This window comes from Eulemur rufifrons, chromosome 11 (assembly GCF_041146395.1).
Source record: "Eulemur rufifrons isolate Redbay chromosome 11, OSU_ERuf_1, whole genome shotgun sequence".
NCBI lineage: Eukaryota > Metazoa > Chordata > Mammalia > Primates > Lemuridae > Eulemur > Eulemur rufifrons.
In genome coordinates, this window is record NC_090993.1 from 9,922,084 (window position 1) to 9,947,527 (window position 25,444).

At 38.5% G+C, this 25,444-nt stretch overlaps 1 protein-coding gene across 1 annotated transcript in view; it reads right to left on the bottom strand.

Moving 5' to 3' along the window:
- LYST (lysosomal trafficking regulator) overlaps positions 1-25,444 on the bottom strand; it is a 162,987-nt gene that overhangs the window by 121,427 nt on the left and 16,116 nt on the right. The window contains exons 2-4 of the mRNA XM_069484565.1: positions 12,502-12,592; positions 7,140-7,338; positions 2,351-2,441 (exon numbers count right to left, since the gene is read on the bottom strand). Of these exons, the coding sequence (XP_069340666.1) occupies positions 2,351-2,441; positions 7,140-7,331 (283 nt within the window). The 5' untranslated portion in view covers positions 7,332-7,338; positions 12,502-12,592. The remainder of the gene's footprint in view (positions 1-2,350; positions 2,442-7,139; positions 7,339-12,501; positions 12,593-25,444) is intronic.

A 25,444-nucleotide genomic window follows, 5' to 3' on the forward strand; every position in this document is an offset into this window, starting at 1 on the left:
GACCGTCTCATTTATCACCCACTTTAGGAGTTTATCCTCAGTATGCTTCTGCTGCAGGGCTGATTTCCTTATGTTATGCCTCTGGGTTACTTCCTCCCACACTTATCCTCACTCTAAACACCAGCTGGCATTAGTTCAAAGGGTACAAACTGATTTTAAAAACAGCAAAGGAGAACAGAATTAAGAAAGTAAATCTGATTTAAAACCATATATTACATTCCAACTTCAACATAGGAAACTCTTTAGATATCTGGTATGGAGTGCTGCTATTCATACCATTTTACAAATCTCTTCCAATTGTGCCAGTAATTAAGATACAGGTGCATATTACATTATCAAAAATACCATTTAGTTTATAGCCCTGATATAACTTAGGAACTAAAAGATTTTCCAAAATTATTTCAAAATCACACTATATACCAAATGTTCTCCAAAACCGAGGTTAAAAGAATTCTTCATTCAAATTATTTCTCAAGTGTCTCACTTGAGAATAGACGTCACTGTTTCATCTTCAGTGCCTAGAGCCTAGGGCTGGCATGTGGTCAACACAGAATAACTATTTCTTGAAGAAATGATCAAATTTTCCTTATTAACTAAAAAGAATTAAATTGGTCTTTCCCTTTGCAATAATATGAATAAGATCTATACAAAAATACAGTGCAATTTAGAATAAATAAAAATCTGTTAAAGAAAAGATTTGTAGACTGGGCACAGTGGCTCACACCTATAATCCTAGCACTGTGGGAGGCCAAGGAAGGAAGACAGCTTGAGCCCAGGAGTTCGAGACCAGACTGAGCAAGAGTAAGACCCCGTTTCTATAAAAAATAGAAAAATTCGGCCGGGCGTGGTGGCTCACGCCTGTAATCCTAGCACTCTGGGAGGCTGAGGTGGGTGGATAGCTCGAGGTCAGGAGTTCGAGACCAGCCTGAGCAAGAGCGAGAACCCCCGTCTCTACTAAAAATAGAAAGAAATTAGCTGGCCAACTAAAAATATATATAGAAAAAATTAGCAGGGCATGGTGGTGCATGCCTGTAGTCCCAGCTACTCGGGAGGCTGAGGCAGAAGGATTGCTTGAGCCCAGGAGTTTGAGGTTGCTGTAAGCTAGGCTGACACCACGGCACTCACTCTAGCCCAGGCAACAGAGCGAGACTCTGTCTCCAAAAAAAAATAATAAATAAATAAGAAAAATTAGCCAGGTGTGGTGGCATGTGCCTGTAGTCCCAGCCACTCAGGAGGCTGAGGCAGGAAGATCATTCGAGCCCAAGAGCCTAAGACTGCAGTGAGCTATGACGACAACACTGCACTCTAGCCAGGGCAACAGAGTGAGACTCTATCTCAAAAAAAAAACCACACAACAAAATTTGTGTTTTCCTAGCTTTAACTAAGAGAGGGAAAACAAACTTGATGAGGAGAGGGGAAATTAAAATGAATCTGACAAATTCCACCCAAGCAAAATAAATATGCAGGCAATGAAGGCAACTTCCCCAAAAAAGCATTAATCACATTTCTTAAGTGATTAAAAATCTGTGAATTCCACAAATTCATAAGAAAATAGAAGCAGAGAGTTCATGAATCAACAAATAAGCGGGAAAACATTATAAGACCTTATTTAGACACCTCCCTAAAAAGAGCCCCACGTCAGAAAGTTACTAAAAATACATATATAGCATTAAAATACAATACAGAAGGATTTTTTTTAACCTGAGAGATCTTTAAACATCTCACAATTCACAAATCCCAGAAATGGTCAAGGGAAAAACTGTAATCTCTTCATTAAACATTTAAAGTTTCATATATTCTTTCTATATATACATAATTTTTTCAAAATCAGAAATTAAAAATATCTATTGACCTTGGGGGTAATAATTCTACCCAGCCTTGAAACAAAATATTACTTCAAATTTATCCTTTAAAGGCAACATTAAAAAAACTAAAGCTAAAAGAAATACTACAAAAGTCATTTATAGAGTACCAGTAACAGAAAGCAGTCTTTAAAATAAGCAAAGAAACTTTAATTTCTTTTTTCAAACTTTTCACTATCCATTTTTCCAATGCATACCTAAATTTACTTGTTTCAATAAGTGTTCTGTTTATTCACATATTTTCTAATCATCAGCATAGTCAAGTAATCCCCCAAGAAACATCATGGTTTTTGTATTATTAGAAGGAATAAAAATGAGCTTGCCTAAAGAATTTTTCATATTTAGTATATAATAAATTGCAATAACATACAGTGTTCTGAACCTAAAGCTGTACCAAATCATTCAGGCAGAATTAACTTCTCAATGAAACTTTTTTCCAGTGCAATTTTTATAACATGAGTGATTGATATGATAAGGGAAAAACATACCTGTTGCTTTTTCTTCTTGAACAGGTATCTTCCATACCAGTGGAAGGAGTGATAGGAGGAGAGTCAGGAGTTCTTCTCTACACGTCAATGCCTGTGTCGGAAACAAGAAAGTCCATGTTCTAAGGGGATGAGACACATTAATTGCTAATATCTTATCTTAAATGGAACCAAAAAACTCTTTTCCTTGAAAGGTTGCATTTAAGAAGAATCAAATTAACCTATTTTAAATCCAATTAAAGCTGTGACACTTTTCAATTTATAAGCCTTTCCAGTGACAGAAGAATGTAAGAGTATTTGATGGTATTTAGCACATTCTTGCTGATATTTCCAAAAATAGCTGCTATTACTGCCATGCACATTGCAAGAATTCCTCACCTATGAAAAAACAGATTTACTAGGTGAAAATGAAAAGTTAAGCCCTATTAATTAGCAAACTCATAACACAAAGTTACTAGAAAAATGTAGTCTTCATGCAGTTAAATATAAAACTCAGAAAACAATTAAAAAAAAAAGAAAGTGACAGTATTAATAAATAATATACATAAAGAGAGAAAGACTTATTAGTGAAGGTAGCCCGATAAATACTTATTGACTGCACACTACATCCACAGGACTTCTGTCTTACCCTTTCTGGAAGATACGGTCCAAGCCCTGGAGAAGGTCCCCTCATTTGGTCCATAAAATACATACACACAAACAGTTAAAGAACAACAGAATGCAGGTAGTATAAATAAGTACCCAGGGCCGGTATGGGTATTTAGTTCAGGAGTTCAGAAGAAGGAACAATCATCAGAAGTGTGGAAGTAGGACTGGAGACAGACACCTGGACCTGGGGTACCTGGGACATGGGTGGGCAAGGATTTAGTGACAAATTAAGTTTGGGATTTCTTCCTCACACCAATCTCTGGGGAAGGGTCAGGGTGACACAACCAGATTTGCTGGACAGAATTAGGGGAAAGGGGTAGCAGTCAGAGTTAGGGGCAGGGAAACAATAATCTGGATGAGAGAGATGATAACTATCTGAAGTACTCTAACAACAGAAGTGAAAAGGAGACATATTTGAGAAGCTATAAAGTAGAACCGAAATGACTTGCAGTTGATTATCTATGGGGCATAAGGGAGAAAAAAAATATCTAAAAGGACTCACAGGTTTCTGGATTAGGCAATTAAGTATCTGATAATGTATTCACCAAGACAGGAATTTTAGGAGTGGTATTAGGTTGGAGTAAAGATGATGGATTCACTTTTTAGACATATTGAATATGACATTCAATGTCAGTGAGATATCCAAATGAAAGATATCTCAATGCCTGTGAGATATCCAAATGAAAAGAGCTTTTTTTTTAGTAGACAGTGAACATATAGATCTGCGCCTTAAGAAAAAAATGTGAAATAAAAAAAAAAAAGACTTGGGAGTCATCAGAGCAGAAGTCAAGGACATATGTGAAATTTCCCAGGGAGAGAACACAGAATGACAAGAGAAGACTGTGGGGAATGGAGCTCTGGAGAATTAAGGATGGGCAATGCTGAGAAGAAGGCTGCAAAGGAGACGGAGAAGTAGCCCCCTAAAAAAGAAGTAGAACCAGAGAAACCGAGAGAGAGAGCAGATCTGGAAAGAAAGGAGTGTCAACAGGGCCAAAGCTGTTGCTCTTTGACTGTATAAAATGAAGGCTGAAAAGCATTTAGCAACTACAGGGGCCCTGGTGAGCCTAACAAATGGAGTTTTAATGGTGTGATTAGTGTTCAAGTCAATCACAATAGACTGAAGAGTCAAAGGAAGTGAGAAAGCAGAGACAGGGCATTTAGACTATTTCTTCTAGCGTCCTGGTTATGAAAAGGCTCAAAATTCTTCAAAAGTAAAATCTAAATTCCTTTTCAGGCTCCGAAGACCCTTCGTGGCATGATTCGTGTTGACCTGTCCAGCTTTACCTCCCACCATACCTGAGCCCTCCCCACACATCCAGCTGGTAAGGATTGCCGCTGAACATCACTGGTCTTTGAACTCCCCAGTATCTTCCTCACATACACTGCTCCTGCCTTTTCCTATCCCCATCCTCCCATCTGCCAAATTCCAACTCATTCGTCAGGTTTTAGTTCCTCTGTAGGGAGACTTCTCGAACACCCTGGCTTCTCTCTTTGGATTTGCTTCCATTCCAGCAACCAATGGTTGCTGCTGTTAATGTCTCAATGCCCGTTTTCTTCTTATATTCACTCAACAAATATTTACTGAACCCACTACTTATGTGCTAGGCACTTCAGATGCAGTGGTGAACAAGAAAGACAACATTCATATCCTCATGAAGCCAACACTCTAGCAGAGGAGACAGAAAATAATAGGTACAAATAAGAAAATTTCAGATAGAAAGTGGTGCTATGAAGGAAATTAACCGGAGCAGGAATTACCAGAGTGATGAAAAGGGGGATATGTTAGGTAGACTCTTCAGGATGGACCACATGAGCAGATACTTAATTGATGAGAAGAAGGCATCCATGCAAAGATTTGGAGAAAAAGGACTCCCAGCAAGTATATGAAAGGTTGGGAATGAGTTTGGCTTTTTCATAGAAAGCAAGAAGGCCAGTGTGGCTGGAGCATAGCAACGGGGAAAGTGTAAGGAGACAAAGTTGGAGGATGTAGGTTGGACAGGTGGGTAGTGCCAGATCTAATGGAGTCTTGTGGGCCATGCAAAGGAGTTAAGATTTATCTCTAAATATGATAGGAAACTTTCCCAAACATACTTCCCAGTCCTCTCTCGGGGCTCAGTCCCTCATCTTCAGCAACCGCCCTTTTTCTGCCACCCAATGTCTAATACATAGTTGGGTACTCAATAAACATTCACTGCATGAACGATTTTAAATTCTGGAAGCAAAGTAAAAATCATATCAAAGGGTCCCATTTCCCTGTGCTTTACTTTAAAATTAGTAAGACTAAAGATGACTGAATAACATTTCCATGTATATCTCATACATAACCCAGGGATGTCAACATTTTTTAAGATGCTAGCTAACATGATCTTAAAAGATTTTTTTTTTCCTCTGTAAAGTCCTGCTAATCTGAGTCTTCGTATCTTTAGCATTCTAATGGAACTTGTAGAAACCCACAGGGTGTCTGTGAAGAAGCACAAGACGTGCTATCCTAATAGCTTAGCCCTTGCTCCACAATAGTACCCTGGCAAATCATCACTGCTGTGTGAACAGACATTCCAGCCTCCTGGCCTCTGCGTAACACATAGTCTGGAACAGCCCTCGCGCCTTCCCACTTAGCTAAGAGCTCCCTCCCTTCTTCAAGGCCCAGCCCCAGCAATACCTCTTCCGTGAAGCTCCTCCTCCTGCACCAACCCAACATTACTGTTCTCCCCTCGGGGACCTCATGTCTGTTGCCCGCATTTCACCAAGTGGATTAGTTCTTGGAAATCATGGGCCTTTCGAAAGAATGAGATTGAAGCAAACAGATTCCTGGGTTTTGTCCTCTCTGCTGGAACTGCGGTCCTGAAGAGGATACCATCCTGCTGCCCAATACAGCAGTGGAAAAACAAGTCTTTGCTTCACATTCCATTACCATAATTTCCAATACAATTCATTACTGGGGCATCTCTCTTTAATCCTCTGGACCTGTAACTTTTTTATGCATTGTATATTTCCAGATTTATTTATCCTTTCTAGTCTCAAAGAAACCACATATGTAATTCTGTTCTTTTAGAAGCCATAAAGCCTTTTTCTCTTATTTGTAGGCACCCAGCAAACTAGAACTTGCAGCCCTGTATTTCAAGCCATGCTCTAGTTTAACCTCCCAAGGTCCTAGATATACATAATAATCACAGTATCCAGAAGAATGAGGCGTTCCCTCATGTCATCCAAGTGGAAAGTTCCCAGTGAAAACAGTCATTGCTTCATTTTAGTCTCTATATTTTTTCAATATATGTACTTACTAGCAAAATACCTCCATAGCAAGAAATTTTATTTAACGATGGCTAAGTTTCATCTAAAGCTGATAACATTGAACATGTTAAAAAATATCAATCATATTTGTGCTACAGAGATTTTATTATCTTTTCAATTCAAGGTAATTGAAATATTATTATCTAACTACATTAATTAGTCCCTTGAAAGCAGATTGTAGAGTTCTTTTTTTCATAAAATACTTGTTTTCTAATAAAATCAAATAAAGATATAAATCATATTTGGCCTTCAAGTAAACTTTGTGTAAGTTACTTAATGTTTCTGAATCTCAGTTTTCTCATCTGAAAAAGAAAGTTAGATGAAAACATCTCTCTAGTCCCAACTGGCTTTAAAACTATAATAAGGAAAAGGCGAGAATAATAATGTATGAAAAACCAGATGTACACAAGCTAAAGGACTCAGTAATTATTAGTTTACACAAAAGGATTCTCTGCTTTCACCCCAGAATTAGCCGATTCCCTAAATATAATTTATACAAAACTTTTCAAAAATATATTTGATGTTTATTAAAAGTGCAAATGCATCATGTTCCTGAATTATAATCTTGTATCTCTACTAATAATCATAGTTATCACACTGATATTAGGATAAAAAGCATGGTATATATGATACCATTTCAGAAGAAAGGCCATTTATAATTCTAAGATATTTCAGACTTTTTGGAAAGTATGCAAATAGTATGTTCACAAATAGGGCTACTTTTTTGTTGGAGTGATAAGAGGGATAAGATGTTATCTCAAACAGAATTTAGAAAATATGTAACCCAGAAATGATGTACCTATAATAAACTATAACATACTTATAAAAAAAATGATTTGAATGAAAATATTACCTGATCAATGATAGAATTTAGCTTGGTAAGTAACAGAAATCCTCGACCATGGACAAGGTACTGTCCAAGGGTTGCCATGTGTGTCTCCTCCTCTTCCTCCTCCCTGGCCTCCACCCTCTGGACCACCGCATTGCAAAGCCGGTTGACATCGGTCAGAAATTGACGTGCCAATGAGTTACTGTCAGTGCTCATGACCGAGCTGTAAAATAAATATTACAAAAAAGATTAGAAAAAAGAATACAAATTTACTTTTAAAACTATGTGTTTTTGTTGTTTGTTTTTAACTGAAGACTGACTTTACTGGGTATCGGTACTTAATCCTGTAACATTTTCGGTCATAGTTCTGATCTAGTCAGGTGCTCCTTAAATAACTCCTGCCATAGCAGAAACGAGTCCTGGGTTTCAAATACCTGAGCACAGCCAAGAATGGGTAAGTGACAGCACCTAGACAGAAGAAACTTTCTCTCTTAAATAGAATAAAAATAAACCCATTACTTAAAAAAATGTTCTTGTTTTGTATGTTTCAAAACAGATAAAAGGATATTTTAAAAATATAAACTGTATTTTTACTTGACAGAGCCCACAATCACTGACCCACCCTCCCAAAACACAGAGTTCAGTTAATACAAGGAAAAAAAAGGATTTCCCATCAGGGGAATAAAAATTTTTTTTTTTTTTTTTTTTTTTTTTTTCCGAGACAGAGTCTCACTCTGTTGCCCAGGCTAGAGTGAGTGCCGTGGCGTCAGCCTAGCTCACAGCAACCTCAAACTCCTGGGCTCAAGCGATCCTCCTGTCTCAGCCTCCCAAGTAGCTGGGACTACAGGCATGAGCCACCATGCCCGGCTAATTTTTTCTATATATATTTTTAGCTGTCCATATAATTTCTTTCTATTTTTAGTAGAGATGGGGTCTCGCTCTTGCTCAGGCTGGTCTCGAACTCCTGAGCTCAAACGATCCGCCCACCTCGGCCTCCCAGAGTGCTAGGATTACAGGCGTGAGCCACCACGCCCGGCCATAAAAATTGAAGAATTCTATCAGGCAAAGGTATGCCACTTTACTTCTTACTATACATTTGAATCAAATACAGGGCAATGTGACATTTTAAGATTAAAGAAAATAACAAGGTAAAGTAAGCAGAAGAGGGAGGAAAACAAATACAGAGACAAATGTACAAATTTCAGAAATGAAAAATCATGAACAGCAAAATCCCCCAAGGGTTTCAAAATAGTTTCATCTTTGGGCTAAAAGATGAAACTTTCAGACATTTAGTAACCTTTAAAAACTGTGTAACCTAAGGCTGGGCGCGGTGGCTCACGCCTGTAATCCTAGCACTCTGGGAGGCCGAGGTGGGTGGATCACTCAAGGTCAGGAGTTCGAGACCAGCCTGAGCAAAAGCGAGACCCCATCTCTACTAAAAATAGAAAGAAATTATCTGGCCAACTAAAAAATATATATATATAAAATTAGCCAGGCATGGTGGCGCATGCCTGTAGTCCCAGCTACTCGGGAGGCTGAGGAAGGAGGATTGCTTAAGCCCAGGAGTTTGAGGTTGCTGAGAGCTAGGCTGACGCCACGGCACTGACTCTAGCCCGGGCAACAAAAGGAGACTCTGTCTCAAAAAAAAAAAAAAAAAAAAAAAAATTGTGTAACCTAGAGATGTTAAATTAGACATATGTATATTGCCTCATCTTCCTTCAACCCCCTTCAGGGGGAAGCGCTCCCCACAGTCCCTGCTGAGAAGGCAGTAAGCCACATCCCTCCTGCCAAGGGGCCAGAGTCAGGCTCTGGGCCTCAATGAATTGAAGCACATCTGGTTCAGAAGCAGCCACAATACATGCTGGTCACAGATGTGACTGGTATTAGTATAGTGTGCAAAGAGGAACTGAACCAATGAGGTTTTCTTTCTCTCTCTCAGGAATTTAAACTAAAGGGACACAGTTGATGTGCTGAAAGCTCATATGGAGATGGGCCTGTCGTGGTCTTTATAAAGGAGGTAGGTGAGGCTCAGAAGCAGCCAACTGGGTAAAAATGAACCAATAGGATGCAAAAAGAAGCAGATAAACATGAAAGGGAAAGACCAGAGAATTGCTAATACTATCTTGGTCCCTTCTCATTCTAGGGCCTGATAGTTTAATTCCTGCATTCTCACCAGAATTCTAGGTAGTATTACAATAATAGTTCCCTCTTAGTATAACAAATATCATTTATTTTTAATATTTTTGACCACTAAGAAAAAGACAAAAAAGTATAAAAAAGTCATCCCTCATTATTCTGAAATGCAGCAATAACCTCTGTTAAACATAATAGGGGTTCCTTATAAGCTTTCATAAAGTAAAGTTATTCAATAAATCAAATAACCTAATTTATATTTATCCAACTTTAATATGTCACCTAACCTGTTACTGATTTTAGGATACATATTTATTTAGTATAGCACTAAAAAAGAAAAAAAACTGCCAATTAAACTATGACATAATGCTTTCTTATCACATAGAATTTCCCTACAATATCACCTTCTAGCCATCAAGACCATCCACAATGCAGCATTTCTTAAGAGAACTGCACTGTCGTTCCCGGATTTTCTTCCAAAACTGCTAACATCGTTCTGTAAGTTTTTATGCTGGTGCTTCCTTGGTCTTTCCAAATGAGATTGGCAAAAAAAAATTCAGAAAACAACCAGGAAAACATTGAAACCTTAGCAGGTATAGTACCAGCAATGCACAAAAGTCAACTGAAATGCTAACAGTGTGAACATCTATGATCCAGTTCACTTAAGAGCGGGCAAAGCCAACTACTTCTCAGGTGCCGCCTCCTGACAAAGCCATCCATCACAAGACATGCTGAAGTTTCAGAAATATTAAAACTGTGAAAAATCAAAAAATTATGGTTATAATTAGAGCCTACCTTCTAGAAATTAAGATAATGGAAATGAACATGAAGTTTTAGGAATTTAATGAAGAACTATTTCAATCCCACTTTCTAAAAGCACAAGATGCCCAATCAGTAAAAAGCATTATAATATATACGGAAATTACATTTTTCCCAATTTAAAAAGGTACAAAAAATACATACTTGTTTACATGAAAAGGATATTATATATAAATAATCTATTACTTGTTTGATTCATTTCAATATTTTGAAAAACTTTTCCCATAAGCTCTTACTCTTTAATGCTACACAGCATTCTACTGCATGTATATATTACATATATTTCATTTTAGTACAGATGTACTATAACTGCATAGCCAATCTCTTATTGTTGAATATTTAGATTACTTCTAGCTTTTCATTACATATATATTTTTTTTTTTTTTTTTTTTTTGAGACAGAGTCTCACTCTGTTGCCCTGGCTAGAGTGCCGTGGCATCAGCCTAGCTCACAGCAACCTCAAACTCCTGGGCTCAAGCGATCCTCCTGCCTCAGCCCCCTGAGTAGCTGGGACTACAGGCATGCGCCACCATGCCCGGCTAATTTTTCTATATATATTTTTAGCTGTCCATATAATTTCTTTCTATTTTTAGTAGAGACAGGGTCTCGCTCTTGCTCAGGCTGGTCTCGAACTCCTGACCTCGAGTGATCCTCCCGCCTTGGCCTCCTAGAGTGCTAGGATTACAGGTGTGAGCCACCGTGCCCAGACAGCTTTTTATTATTATAAACAAAGCTGCAAGGAACACCCTTATGCTACTTGCACACTTACCTCATTATTTAATTGAAGTAGAAATTGCTGTTACTTCATAAAGTAGTTTTTACACATTTCTTATTAGGTTTATTCCAACATGCTTTATACTTTTTGTCATTTATTCTGAACAGGATTTTGTTTTCCATTATATACTTTAATTTTTTTTTTTTTTTTTTTTTTTTTTGAGACAAGGTCTCCCGCTGTTGCCTGGGCTAGAGTGCAGTGGCGTCATCACAGATCACTGCAACCGCAAACTCCTGGGCTTAAGCAATCCTCCTGCCTGAGCCTACTGAGTAGCTGGGACTACAGGTGCCCACCACCACCCCTGGCTAATTTTTCTACTGTTTGTAGAGATGGGGTCTTGCTCTTTTGCTCAGGGTGGTATCCAACTCCTGGCCTCAAGTAGTGATCCTCCTGCCTTGGCCTCCCAAAGTGTTAAGATTACAGGTGTGAGCCAGCACACCTGGCTATATATTCTAATTAAGATATAAAACTGGTATGTAGCAGACATATAGGAAATAGATTTATTTTGATATTGCAATCATATATCTAAACTTCTTACTGAACTTTCTTGGGTTTTTTTTATTTCCCAGATACAATGCTCTATAATCTACAAATAACAAAAATTCTAAATTCTCCTACCCAATATACATACGATTTCCATTCCTCTAACTGCATTAGTTAGCACTAAATAGAATGACACTAATTGGGGTGCGGGGGGCACATTAGAAGTATTCATTTCTTCCTAACAGGAATGTTGAATTTAATTGAGTGCCTTTCAGCCATTTTGAATGCCAACAGAAAAGATAATTACATGGTAATTTCTTTAAATTTTTTCTAATATTTCAAATACCTGGAAACAAGGAATATATAACATGAGGTTATAACACCCAGATCTAGCAAGTATTAACATTATGGTACATTCAGTTCAGAGAGACAGAGAGAGAGAGAGAGAGAGAGAGAGTGTGTGTGTAAAGAAATCAAACCTTGGCCAGGTACAGTGGCTCGTGCCTGTAATCTTAGCACTCTGGGAGGCCAAGGTGGGAGGATTGCTTGAGCTCAGGAGTTTGAGACCAGCCTGAGCAAGAGTGAGACCCTGTCTCTACTGAAAATAGAAAAATTAGCTGGGAATGGTGGCATGCGCCTGTAGTCCCAGTGACTCGGGAGGCTGAGGCAGGAGGATCGCTTGAGCCCAGGAGTCTGAGGTTGCTGTGAGCTAGGCTGACGCCACAGCACTCTAGCCAGGGCAACAGAGTGAGATTCTGTCTCAAAAAAACAAAAAAGAAAGAAATCAAAGCTTATACTACATGAAAGCCACACCCACACCTCTTACCGTTCCCTAGTTGGTGTTTTTCATTCCCATTTTTATATTTCTCACATGTTTATATCTATAAAAAATTCAGTATTATTTTAACAATTTTAAAAATTTATATAAATAGTATACTATATGTATCCTTTTATAACTTTGCCTTTCCCTCTCAAGATTATGTCCATTCCTTTAAACTACTGTGCGATATACTATTGTATGAATAAACCACAGTCTATATATATCCGCATCTACTAAGAAAAAGTTAGCTGTTTTTACTTTGGGGTTTAATTAATGTCACATTACTATGTAGTTTTTAAAGCCTTTAACTGAATCAAGCATTTGGACTGCTAATATTTATTACATTACATACTTACCAGTCTTTCAACACACCTGTAACATTTAGAGTCTATATAATTTGGGCTTATAAACTAGATGAAACAAACATTCTTAGAAGAAAAGCTTCACCTACAAAAAAAAAAAGAAAGACAAACATATTAATGACAATAGTAAACCACAAATAATTTTAACAAATAAAGTTCTGACATAAAAATCGTGGCCTGTGATGTATGAAACAGGCAACAAACTTTTTAAAACCTCAAGAGCACACTAAAAAGAATGCCTACCTTCAAGAATTGAGTCCTGAGAGAGGGAGTCTTGGAAGGAACATAGTGATCCAAACAAAGCAACTTAAACATACCTCTCTACCCTTACTGTCCCAACTCGTAACTCACAACCTCCAGGTAAATCATAAGTTAAGTGCAAAGGAGAATCATAACAATATCAGTCTTCTTAACACTGGAATCTAGGATTGCGGTCCCCAACCCCCAGGGCTGCGGACCAGTACCAGCGAGGTGAGCAGCTGGCAAGTGAGCGATGCTTCATCTGTATTTATAGCCACTCCCCATCACTTCCATCACCCCATAAGCTCCACCTCCTGTCAGATCAGCCAGGGCATTAGATGCTCACAGGAGCATGAACCCTACTGCAAACTGCTCAGCGAAGGGTCTAGGTTACGAGCTCCTTATGAGAATCTAATGTCTGATGATCTGAGGTGGAGCTGAGGCGGTGATGCTAGCGCTGGGGAGCAGCTGCAAATTCAGACTATTATTAGCAGAGAGGCTTGACTGCACAATAAACGTAATGCACTTGAGTCATCCTGAAACCCCACCCCCCTCCCTGTCCGTGGAAAAACTGTCTTCCATGAAACCCGTCACCGGTGCCAAAAAGGTTGGGAACTGCCAGTGTAGGAGACAGTGGAATATCATCTATATACTACCAAGAAAAAAGGTCTTCAAGTCAAAGTTCCTAGGTACAATAAAGTTTTTACTCTCCTGTCAGGGTAAAAAGTATTTGAGTATATATGAGAATTCTGAAAATACTAAAACCAAACAATGATTTATTACTACCAAATCTCATATCCTTATTGAGTCTTTTAAATGAATTAATCTTTTGTATACAATACAATGAAGGCTATTTCTAGAATACTAAAGGACAAATTGCTACCTGGTGGATAGCAACGAGATGCTCCTCTATAGTTATCTGTTCTCCTTTTCTCTGTAGTTTTTATCAGGAAGAAACATGAAAATTTTTTCTTTATCATAAAGGCAAACATGAAGGTTTATTTGGTATCACAAGTTTTTAAATCAGAGTGCCCTTAATTGCTTCAGAATGCTCATCTCTGGAGAACTGTCTTGAGTTCCTTTCAGCTTGGCAAACAGTTCTTATACCACAGATTATTTTAGGCACTTGAGGATAAACCAAGCAGGAAAAGGGACAGACTGTGTTGGACTACGCAGGGCTTTGTAAGAATTAGGGGAAAAAGCATCCTTTTCTGGTGGGAGCAGCTCCACATCGGGGTTCACCGCTATCAAAGCGCAGCCCAGATTTCAGTCTTACCACTCACTCCACTGGCAGAGCACTAGTAACCAGTGCATCACCTGCTCAACCAAATGCAACAGCCCTGGAATGGAGTGTTAACACACGGTCCTGCTGCCTCCCGAACTAACCGAAATCATGCATGTTATTTTCTAACTCTAAAATTATGGAAGGAGAAATTATCAGTCAAATTATAAGCTTAAAGATGGTATTAATTGCTCTGACTACTAGCACCCTATAGCTTGGACTACCACAAGGTAGAGCCACCTACCCTGCAATGCTAAAATGATTCCAGCTAACTCAGTGTGGCCATTACAAGCGTGAGCTGACAGTCAACTAGATCTGTTTGTTTCTCACTCTTATGGAAGGACATTTTCTAGGCCAAGCTGAGGGATTTCTCTAATGCTCTTAAACTGGCATGGCTTCTTTATCTCTGTATTCTCCAAAGCCTGGCTTAGATATCCACGGAGTTTCATTTTATCCAAGATAGTAATTCTAACTGCCAGCACAGTCATCTGTGCCCTCCTTGACTCTGCCATCACCATTTATACACATAGATTTTCCTTATTTTTATCACCCTAGGTTATACTAGGTGTCCAGAACGTCTGGAAATATAGATATATTTTTAATAAAGATGACCTTATGACATTATAAACACACATACACATACACATATATCTCTATCACTGCCTCTGTTTCCAAAGTACATAGATGCACCCTAGGGTTACTTCTTTATATGACTGTCCTACCCACTAGGTCTCAAATTCCTTAAGGTCAGGAACCCTGTCTTATTACTTTTTGCCTTTTATAGCTATAATCCCAAATTTTAAATTCAAAATTATTACTAAACTTTTAATTTCTAATATAACAATTGTTATAATATTGCACTAAAACTTGCCCCAAATATAATCCTAGAATTTTTATATTCTTAACATTTACCATAAGTGAAAAACACAGTAACAAATGCTTATAATCATATAAATGACCTTCTTAGAAAAATACTAGGTTTCACTTTCTCTCAAAAAGTGACCAGTAAAATGTAAAATATGAACAGTCAAAACAAAAGAAACATACATATACACCAAAAAAATCCCAATTTAATGTATTAGCTATACCTCCTAGTTTTATGTCATCAGAAATTTTAATATGCCATTTAATTTGACAAATAGTTACTGAATATCTACTATACACCAGCTACTATTTTAGGCACTGGGTGCAGAATAAAAACAAAATCCCTACCCTCATGGATTTTGGTGGGATAGAGACAGACAAAAACCAAACATATTATAATGTTAAGTAGTGTTCAGTGCTATGAAAAAAGTAAAACAGAATAAGGGTACAGAGTGATAGGAATGCTACTTTAGATAGGGTGGACAAGGAAGGTCTGAAAAGGTAATACTTGAGCAAAAACTTGAATGGAATAAGTAAATGGGCCTTGGGGGTATCTGGCAAAGCGTGTTCCGTGGCACTGAGATAAATGCATGCTTGATGCAGTAGATATTGAGTACAAGAGAAAAAGAGAAGTCAAAAACGACTACCAAGAAAGACTGAGAAAAGTCACTCACTCCTACATCTCAGGAACTAAAGTAAGGTGTGGAAAGGGGAAATAGAAGTATTCCCCTGGAACTATTTCTCCCTAGGAATGGAAGTCCTTCTCTCATTCCTCCCTGACCCGCTCCAAAAAACATGACTACAGGGTTTTTATTCTGTGTGGAGAAGAGTACTGTTTACTGACTGAAGACTGACAGAGGAGCAGGTTGGTGTGGGGTGGGGGGAAATAAAGTTCATATTGAGCTACGCTAAGTGTGACAGGTCTATTAGAAATCAAGATATCAACTAGGCAGTTGATTCAGGTGAGGAGGCTGGAACTGGTGAATCAATCTGGGAATCATTAGCATGAAGACATATTTTTAAAGCCATGGGACTAGATGGATTAAATAACCCACAGTGGTGCTGTCCAACAGTTTTCTGAGATGGTGGGACTATTCCACAATTTCTGCTCTCCAATACAGCAGACAAAGCCACATGAGGCCAGTGGCTACCATAATGAGCAGTGTGGACCCAGATAATGAGTGTAAAGGGAGCAGAGAAGAGGTTCTAGGACTGAACCCTGGACTTAGCATGACTGAGGCAGGGAGAGGAAGAATACCCAGCACAGGAGACTGGGAAGGGACAGCAAGTGAGGTAGGAGAAAAATCGGGAGAGTGGTGTCACCCAGAAACCAGGTGAAGAAAGCTTCAAACAGGAAAGAATGATCAACGGTTATCAAATATTGCTGAGAGGCTGAGTAAGATGAAGACTTGGAATTGACCACTGGATTTAGCAATATGGAAGTTACTGACAGCCTATTCAAAGAATGGTCTCAGTGGAGTGGGAAAGAGTAGTGAGGAAATGAAGGCAGGCAATTTAGACAGCGCTTTTGAGAAGTTCTGCAATAAGGCGTGCAAGGAAATGGGTAGTAGAGCTTGAGGTGGACATGAGATAAGTGAGGTTTTAAAAAATAATGATTGATATTATATAATAATATAATAGCACGCTTGTAAGCTGAAATAGAGCATGTTTCTCGAATAGAGAAAGAAAATCGATGAAAAAGTAAAATGAGAAGAGATAATTCCAAGAACAATGTGTAGTCACAATGAAGAGATCAAATGTACAAGTGGAGGGAAAGTGACAGTTCATCTAATGAAATAAGAAGGATGTCAGAGTATATGAGTACAGATGTAGGAAGATGAGTATATTTGGCAGTGGGAGGACCAAGAAGTTCTTTTCAGGTGCTCTTATTTTCTTGGTGAAATAAACAGCAAGGTTACTAGCTGAGTGTGAAAACTGGGGAGAAGGTGTTAAACTGATGAGTGTACCAGGGTCAAAACCAGCAGCCCATAAGAGACTTCCCACTAGGCTGCCAATGAGTAAATAAACTAAAATTGAATTGCAGTGTTCAATAATCATGCCCATAATATAATCCAGTTCTCCCTGGTGTTCCCAAGGATAGAATGGTAGACTGTCAAATTCCCTATGGAAGTCTAGATATACTGCAGCTAGTAACAGTGTCAAAAGTTGAAACTGGGTTATCCGGAATGAAATCTTCTTAGGGAACCTACATAACCTTTATTGCTCATCTTTTCCTTCTGTAAATATCTGTAAATCTTTTTAAATGATCTCTAGAGTATTTTGCAGAGGTAAAATCAAGTTTACTAAAATCTATGGAATCTATATTCTAATTTTTTTTAATTTTAGAACTTCATTCCCCCACGGTCTTCTACAAGTTTTCACATTTCACCATAATAACTCAAAGATTACTAGTTTGTCAATGACATTAACAAATCTTCTCAGAATCTGATCCTGAGATGTGAACTAATTCAGAACATCTAGAGGTTTTGGTACAATCTCCTCCCCAATCTTGGACTTCAATTTTCTCACACAATTTTTATTACTTCCACCTTTGTTAGTCTGTGTGTAGATCACTTTTCATGTCAGAGAAGACAGAAACAAAACAAAAGCTAAGGAGTTTTCATGATTCTCTATATCTGATTATTGGGTCAGTTTGTTAGTAAGAATGTGTATCATTTATTTGTCATTTTCATTCTATACATATAAAATGTAAAAGGTTAGCCTCAACCTTTTTCAAAATGTCAGCTCATTATTCTTCTAGGATTGTGTTCCTATTTATATGAGTGTGTGTGTGTGTGTGTGTGTGTGTGTATGTTCCATATCCTTCTTTCCTTCTTCTGCATGTGTTATTTTAAATTCAGTTCATATGGTCACTTTACCTCTGTCTTTTCTTCACATGTTATTTCCAATTGTTCAATAAAGATTCTATCTTTGATCACCTTACAACCACTTTCCCTTCAAGAGACTGTATCCGACAGCATCTTATCTACCTTTTCTTTGAACTTTAGGAATTCTGTATTCCAATTCTCTACATTCTGGCTTTGCTCCATATTCTTCTTCCTGTTTATTATTTATTCATTTAGCTGTCATTTACAAAACACTCACTTTGTACTAGACACTAAGAATACAAAATGCAAAAGTAATTTCAGTCTCTGCCCTCAAGAAGATCACATTATGGTGGCAAAGGCAAACCAACACATAGGGTGGTACCATGTACTGCTAAGGCGGGTACTTAACCCAATTCAAGAGGTCAAAGAAGCTTCATGAAGTAGAAATTGTACAAGCAAAGGAGAAAAGGAGGGAAGAAAAGCATTACAGACAGAAAGAGCAGTTCAAGTTAAGTCACTGAGGAAATTACAGTAAGTTTGGTATCACAACTGCAAAATGAGAAACAGGAAAAACGAGGATGGAGGGAGTGGTAGGCAAAGACCAGATGGTGAAAGGCTTTGTACACTATGCGAAGAACGTTGGCCCTTAATATATTGGCTCATGAGAATCATCTACAGAATTTGTCTGGTCCCCACCATACAGACTCTAATCCACTAAACCTGTAGTAGGATCCAAACATCAGTATTATAGGTGATTCTGACAAAAAATCAGGGATGAGAACCATTGCTACGGTTGCCCATGATAGGATGCCCATGAGTTATTTTAAACATGTGAGTGGGATGGTCAAAATTGAGCAGATAGATTATTCTATTGGCAATATGGAAGACAGATTTTAGGAAGAAAATCTAGCTGTAGGAAAACCAATTTAGAACTGGTGTTGTACCCCAAGCAAAAGGTGAGACGACCTTTTTCTAGAGCAAGAATGGTACAATTTTAATAACTATCCAGGAGTTAAAATGAGTGCAATTTTGGTGATGACTTAGAATGGGAAATGAGGGGAAGGGGTATCAGGACAACTCTCTGAATATTAGCTTGGTTAACTGGATAGATGGTACTGCCACCTGGGAAGTACACACCAGGAAAAGAGCTAAGGCATGTGTGCAGAGTCTGCCGTCAGGACAAAACCACCCTGTGTCAGGTGAGCTGAGTCCTCTGTCCATTAGGCAGTGACCAACTTCTTTGCTGTGACTACTGAGACTAAATCCACTACGCCCTTCATTCTAATTTCAGCAGTGCTCAAAATGTAAACCTTCTTAACAATCATCCTCAGCCCCACCCCATGGTCTCCAATGCCAGATGGAAAAAGGAAATGCATATGCAAGTATAGACTCCTCTGACAGGGTAAGATTAGAAAAGAAAAAGAGAAAACAGGACCTAAAGAAAGAGGCCATAGGTCAAAGAAGGTTTTTTTTTTTTTTTAAATAATTATTTGTTTTTGATTGGTTTGTTTTAGAATTGGGGTAACCTGGGCATGTTTTTAAGGCTATAAGAAAGGAGCTGGCTGGTGGTGTGGCCACCCAACTCCTATTGGTTCTGACTATGTGCACTTCTTCCCAGCATCAGAGGCATCTGGGAGCTAAAAATCAGTCGTAGGGGAAGTATTTACACGATGGAAATGGGCAAATGCTACACATCAGGGTCTTTTTTGTTTCTTTCCCCAAGAGAGCCAATTTTCTGGCATACCACTGTAGCCAGCACAGGAGAAGACATTGAAGACGGGGCAAGAGAAGGAATGAGAGAAGGACAAAGTTCACAGAGGATATAAGTGAAGACTGGATCAAGGGTATAGGCTGGGAGGGGGGTAAGCAGTAGGGGACACATCATTCTCTGCAGCTGAGGGAAAGGAGGCAAGGTTAATTGAAGATATAGAAAACTTAACACGTGGGAGGCCAGAAACAGGGAGCTCAAGAATGACGGCCTCAATTTTTTCACTCAAGTAATAGTCAAGATTGTCTGCTGAGAGAGGGGTGTAGGGATTAGGGTTGAGGGCTAAGTTATTTAGAATAATTATTGCTAGAATAGCCAAACGGGATAAAGTAGTGATGAAGGACAAACAAAAGAATTTACCGGTGGGCTGAGAGCTCAGCAGAGGCTGAAAACCATGAATTTCTGGTGGTATCAATTTTCTCAGATATTTGAGATTCTCCAGGAGGATTCAGCTACTTGGGTCTAATAGTAGACAATGCAGATTGTACGACTGATTTAGAAATGCGAGTTTTGGTGGGTGGAGGCAGCAGAAGCATAAGTGAAAGGGACCAACGGGTACAAGTGAACAGTCAAAATTATGGTCAAAAATACGATACAGACTGGGTAGGAAAAAGAAAGAGGCCAGGCAAACACTGATAAACAAGGAAAAAATTCAGGTAATCAAGGAAGCATGGATCTCTATAAGATTAAAGGATAGACAATGTGGGAATGAAGGATGTCATGATTTTTAGATTTCTGAAACAAGCAATTCCAGATGGCAACACCCAGAGTGTGAACTCGCAAGTAGATGTCTAAAGGGAACGTTAAGGTCGTTGCAGTTAAGTAAGCACAAGGCTAGTTTTTCTGGACAACAGATCATTGTAAGCTCTCAAAATGAAAGCTCCTTAATGACAGAGATTTTGTGTGTTGTATTTACTGCTAAATCTCCAGCACGTTAGTGCCATACCTGGCACACAGAAGGCATTCAGTTTAACTCATTTGTTGAATGAATGGCATGGCCTTTCTCTCAGGATTCTTATTATTAATATTAATACATTGACTTGTTTAATTGAGCCATCACAGTCAAAATTAGGTAAAAGTTGGGCTCAAGGTATTGGCTCCCATGATTATTTCCTTTACCTTCTGGAAATGAAATAGTCAATGAAGTCAGTCAACAGTGACTCTGCTTTTTTTTTTTTTTTTTTTGAGACAGAGTCTCACTCTGTTGCCCAGGCTAGAGTGAGTGCCGTGGCGTCAGCCTAGCTCACAGCAACCTCAAACTCCTGAGCTCAAGCAATCCTCCTGTCTCAGCCTCCCGAGTAGCTGGGACTACAGGCATGCACCACCATGCCCGGCTAATTTTTTTCTATATATATATTTTTAGCTGTCCATATAATTTCTTTCTATTTTTAGTAGAGATGGGGTCTCGCTCTTGCTCAGGCTGGTCTCGAACTCCTGAGCTCAAATGATCCGCCCACCTCGGCCTCCCAGAGTGCTAGGATTACAGGCGTGAGCCACCGCGCCCGGCCGTGGCTCTGCTTTTATTAAGGCTTCCTGCAGACATTTGGATAGATGACTTTGACTAGCTCTGTTCTGGTTCTGTGATTAATTTCCACAACCTATTATCCACCTAAAAGATCACAGAATTAAGCTATCACCCTCAATCTTGTGGATTTTTACACATTTATCTTCTCGATTTATACAACTACCAAACCTGCCCCTCACACCAAGTCATAACCACATATATTCTTCACTTGCAGGGCTACCCCTCATACAACAGCATTTTTTTTTTTTTTTTTTTAAAGATAGGCTCTTGCTCTGTCACCCAGGCAGGAATGCAGTGGCACAATCATAGCTCACTGCAGCCTTGAACTCCTGGGCTCAAGCGATCCTCTCACCTCAGCCTCCCAGCAGGCACACACGCCATGCCTGGCTCAATGGCATTTTTAAATGTGCCGTCACTTCTGCATTCTAGTCAGTGCTACCAAAGACATCATATTTACCACTGAAAATAAAATCTCAAGCTTAACAACAGGGCAAGAAGTGGTCCCTGGGTTGCCGAGTTTCCACCTCAAGAAATACCAAATAGCCAGTGGCCACAGTGATAAGCAGCAAAAGGCATCCATTGTGCCACCTGTCCCTTTTTCGTGAATTCATCAATTCAACCAATATCCATTACTTATTAAATAAATAATTCAATAAGTATGTATTAATATGCTTACTCATTCTATTCTTGCTAGTTTCTGAATCTGTTCTGAATAGTTGAATACACACAGAGTAGCCATCATGACGGTGAGGAAATCGAGGGACCCAGAGGCAGCAGATTGGGAATCTAGCGATTACTAGCCAGTCACACAGAGCTGCGTGATGTTTGGCTTCCTCTTCCGTAAAATGTCTACCCCACAGAGTTGCTATGTGAATTGGAAGAGATTACATAATGTCAATAAACTGCTGGCAAATTTTATAGTTCTATTTAAATGCTCAACACTAGCTGAGCACATTACGACAGAGAGTGCCATCTGCAGGAAAAAAAGATCATTGCAACCTTTCTCCAGAACAGCAGGAAGAAAGCTGTCAGGCTTTATAATGCAGTTTTCAAGGAAGCATTGAAAATAAAAGTAGAGAGTATCCACATTTCCTGTTTTGTTTTGGGTTTTTTTTGCCTTGTGGTTTCCACAGAAAAAAAGAAGTAAAAGGAAAAGACAATAAAAAGGCTATAATAATGAACTTTATTCTTATAGCCTGATGAGAAAGCATAATCTTTCCTCATCAAATGGTAATACCTGAAAAACTCAGTTCCTAATCTTTCACCAAATGCCAAAAATACTGATAAATTCCCTTTTAAAGTAACACTATGTGCTTGCCGAATTTTCTTAATTACGATAGTACTAGAGAAATTACCACCGGAAAGAATATTTTTCAGAGATGTTATTATGTGCCAAAGAGAAGACCACAATAAATCACAGTTATTATGAGAATTAAACAAAATAATGTATAGAATCATAAGTGCTCAATAAATTTTGTTGAATCAAAATCTGCCATGATTGAAGCAGCCTTCTTGAAAATAAGTGTTGGTTGATATGGACTGAACTATGCTAAATCCCATCTCTCCAGAGTTCAATATATATTGATGATAGACTGATTAACAACTTTCACAAAGATCTCATATATTCTTTACAATGCATCAGTAAAAATCAAAAACTTTATAGGAAAAAAAGATAGTAGTATTAACACCATTTATACCATTTTATAAATCACATGAATAAGGGAATGAACATTAACAACTTAGAATCATACATTTTCACAATGGCAGAAAGTTTAGATAGCATATTCTCTAAACGCACATTCTACAGATGACAATAACTGAGGCTCAAAGGTCCAAAGTCATAGAACTGGTTAAGTCCCTAGATTCCCATGCCAGTTGTCTTGGAGTTATGTAATTTTGGATCTAATTAGCTAGAACTAAGATAACCAAGTTTAGACACAGCCTTTCTTCTTCTGTCAGGTTAATTAAAAATTAGACAATGGGCAAAGGAGCTTCCTTAACACTAAATACTACCCTAAATGTTAGCAATCTGTATACTTGGAAACAAGATTTTAAAATCTCTCTCTACAAACTTTTGTAACTACAACACAGAGCTATACGTCTGAAATGTAGGAAACTTGGAGTCTGGAAAAGAGGTGGGGGAGTGGTAGGGAGGAACTGATCTTGCTCAAATTAACAAAATTCTCTTTAAAGAATAAGCTAAAGTTTATCAGTTCAATTAAATTATATAATAGTGAAGCAAGGGAATATCTGTTAATCTAAGCTTTACCATGTAACCTTTTGGTCAATACTAGATGTGTTAAGCAATAAACATCAGAATGATTCCCAACTAAAGATTTCAAACAAAAAGCTCACTAGGAATATTATTTACACACCATATATTTATTAATTTAAGCACCTTTATAGTCTATTTCATAGTGGATAATAAATACACTCTTCTCTTGAGAAATTTGAAGCCAAATTTGGTAGGCACTGCATATGAAAAATTAAAATATATTTTAATGGGCTTTGTGTTATTAAATTCCCCTTGGAATTTAAAATGCAGGTAAAGAAAGGATATAATACCTTAACAAACTTCTAAATTAAATAACTGAACAGGAGAATTCATAAAAACCACTTTGGCAATACAATAAATGGTTTCACAAACTGAAATCTTATGTAAGACAAATCACAATCCCATAATTACTGACAATTCATCATATTTGGGAGCATATTCAACTTGCATTGAACCAATTAACTTCAAAAGAAATGACAGCAGTTGTTTACAGCCCAAGCCCTTCTTGACAAATACTGAACCTGATTCTCCAAATTGTGCATTAAAGAGCCTCTGACTGCAAGTCAGAATGTCATACATTCTCATGAAGTTAGGGATTGTGGTCTCCAGCTCCTTAGATACGAACACTGAGACAGCTTCGGGAAGGAAATGTTAAGGCTTTGAACTACAGATACTAGTTTGAGTGACAACCCATGCCTCCATGGAAAAATGAACTCAGAGTTCCAACTTGAATTGCTATTAACATATTTTGCCCCACTCTCCCCCAGTACCCTGCCTGCCAGGCGAGGGAGAGGAGATTCCTGCACCTCCAAGTCATTTGTAGTGGCTCCGATGACCTGGGGAAAGAGCTCCAAAAGTAGGGTAGCAGTAAGTGAAGCAAACAGTAGGCCAGGTAAACTTGATGAGGTAATCTCAGGCCTTCTTCCCAGGGTCCTCTCTCAATGCCACACTTAGGTATACTGTAGTTTTAATGACCTGGAGAAGACAAGTCCTAAGGATATAAACACTATATATATACACACACACACTCTCACATATATATAATAATATATGTATATATGTAGTGTTACATATATGTATAATATATATGTATATATTGTGTGTGTGTATATATATGTGTATAAAAAACACTGTAAGGGCAATCTGCATTCTAAACAACCATCTTAGAAACAAGCATTTGGAACACAATCATTGATAAGAAGTAACTGCAGGCCAGGCGGGGTGGCTCACGCCTGTAATCCTAGCACTCTGGGAGGCCGAGGTGGGTGGATCATTTGAGCTCAGGAGTTCGAGACCAGCCTGAGCAAGAGCGAGACTCCCGTCTCTACTAAAAAAACAGAAAGAAATTAGCTGGACAACTAAAAATATACAGAAAAAAATTAGCCGGGCATGGTGGCGCATGCCTGTAGTCCCAGCTACTCAGAAGGCTGAGGCAGGAGATTTGCTTGAACCCAGGAGTTTGAGGTTGCTGTGAGCTAGGCTGACGCCACGGCACTCTAGCCCGGGCAACAGAGCAAGACTCTGTCTCAAAAAAAGAAAAAAAGAAGTAACTGCAACAAACAAACTTTTTCAACTAACACTGAGGTAACAAGTTGACTGCTGATAAAAGAAAATTGCCAGAATTTGTATTTAATAAATTATTTTAGGCCAGTCATGGTGGCTCACACCTGTAATCCTAGCACTCTGGGAGGCCAAGGTGGGAGGACTGCTTGAGATCAGGCGTTCAAGACCACCCTGAGACTCCGTCTCTACTAATAACAGAAAAAATTAGCAGGGAATGGTGGTACACACCTGTAGTCCCAGCTACTTGGGAGGCTGAGGCAGGAGGATCGCTTGAGCCCAGGAGTTTGAGGTTGCAGTGAGCTATGATGATGCCACTGCACTCCAGCCTGGGTGACAGAGCAAGACTCTGTCTCAAAAAAAAAAAAAAAAATTATTTTAAAATGAGAATCTACTCTATAATCAACAGTCAGAGAGTTAAATGTCCTCTGGGTTATTAATCTCCCATTTATCTCCCTCAAAATTTTATAGATAATAAAACTAAGACAGATGGAGGTTAAGAGATTTCCCAAAAGTTAGAGGACTTAACAGCTAGGTCTACAGATTCCTATCCATGTTTTTCCTAATATTGCATGAAATTTTTCAGAGACTTCTA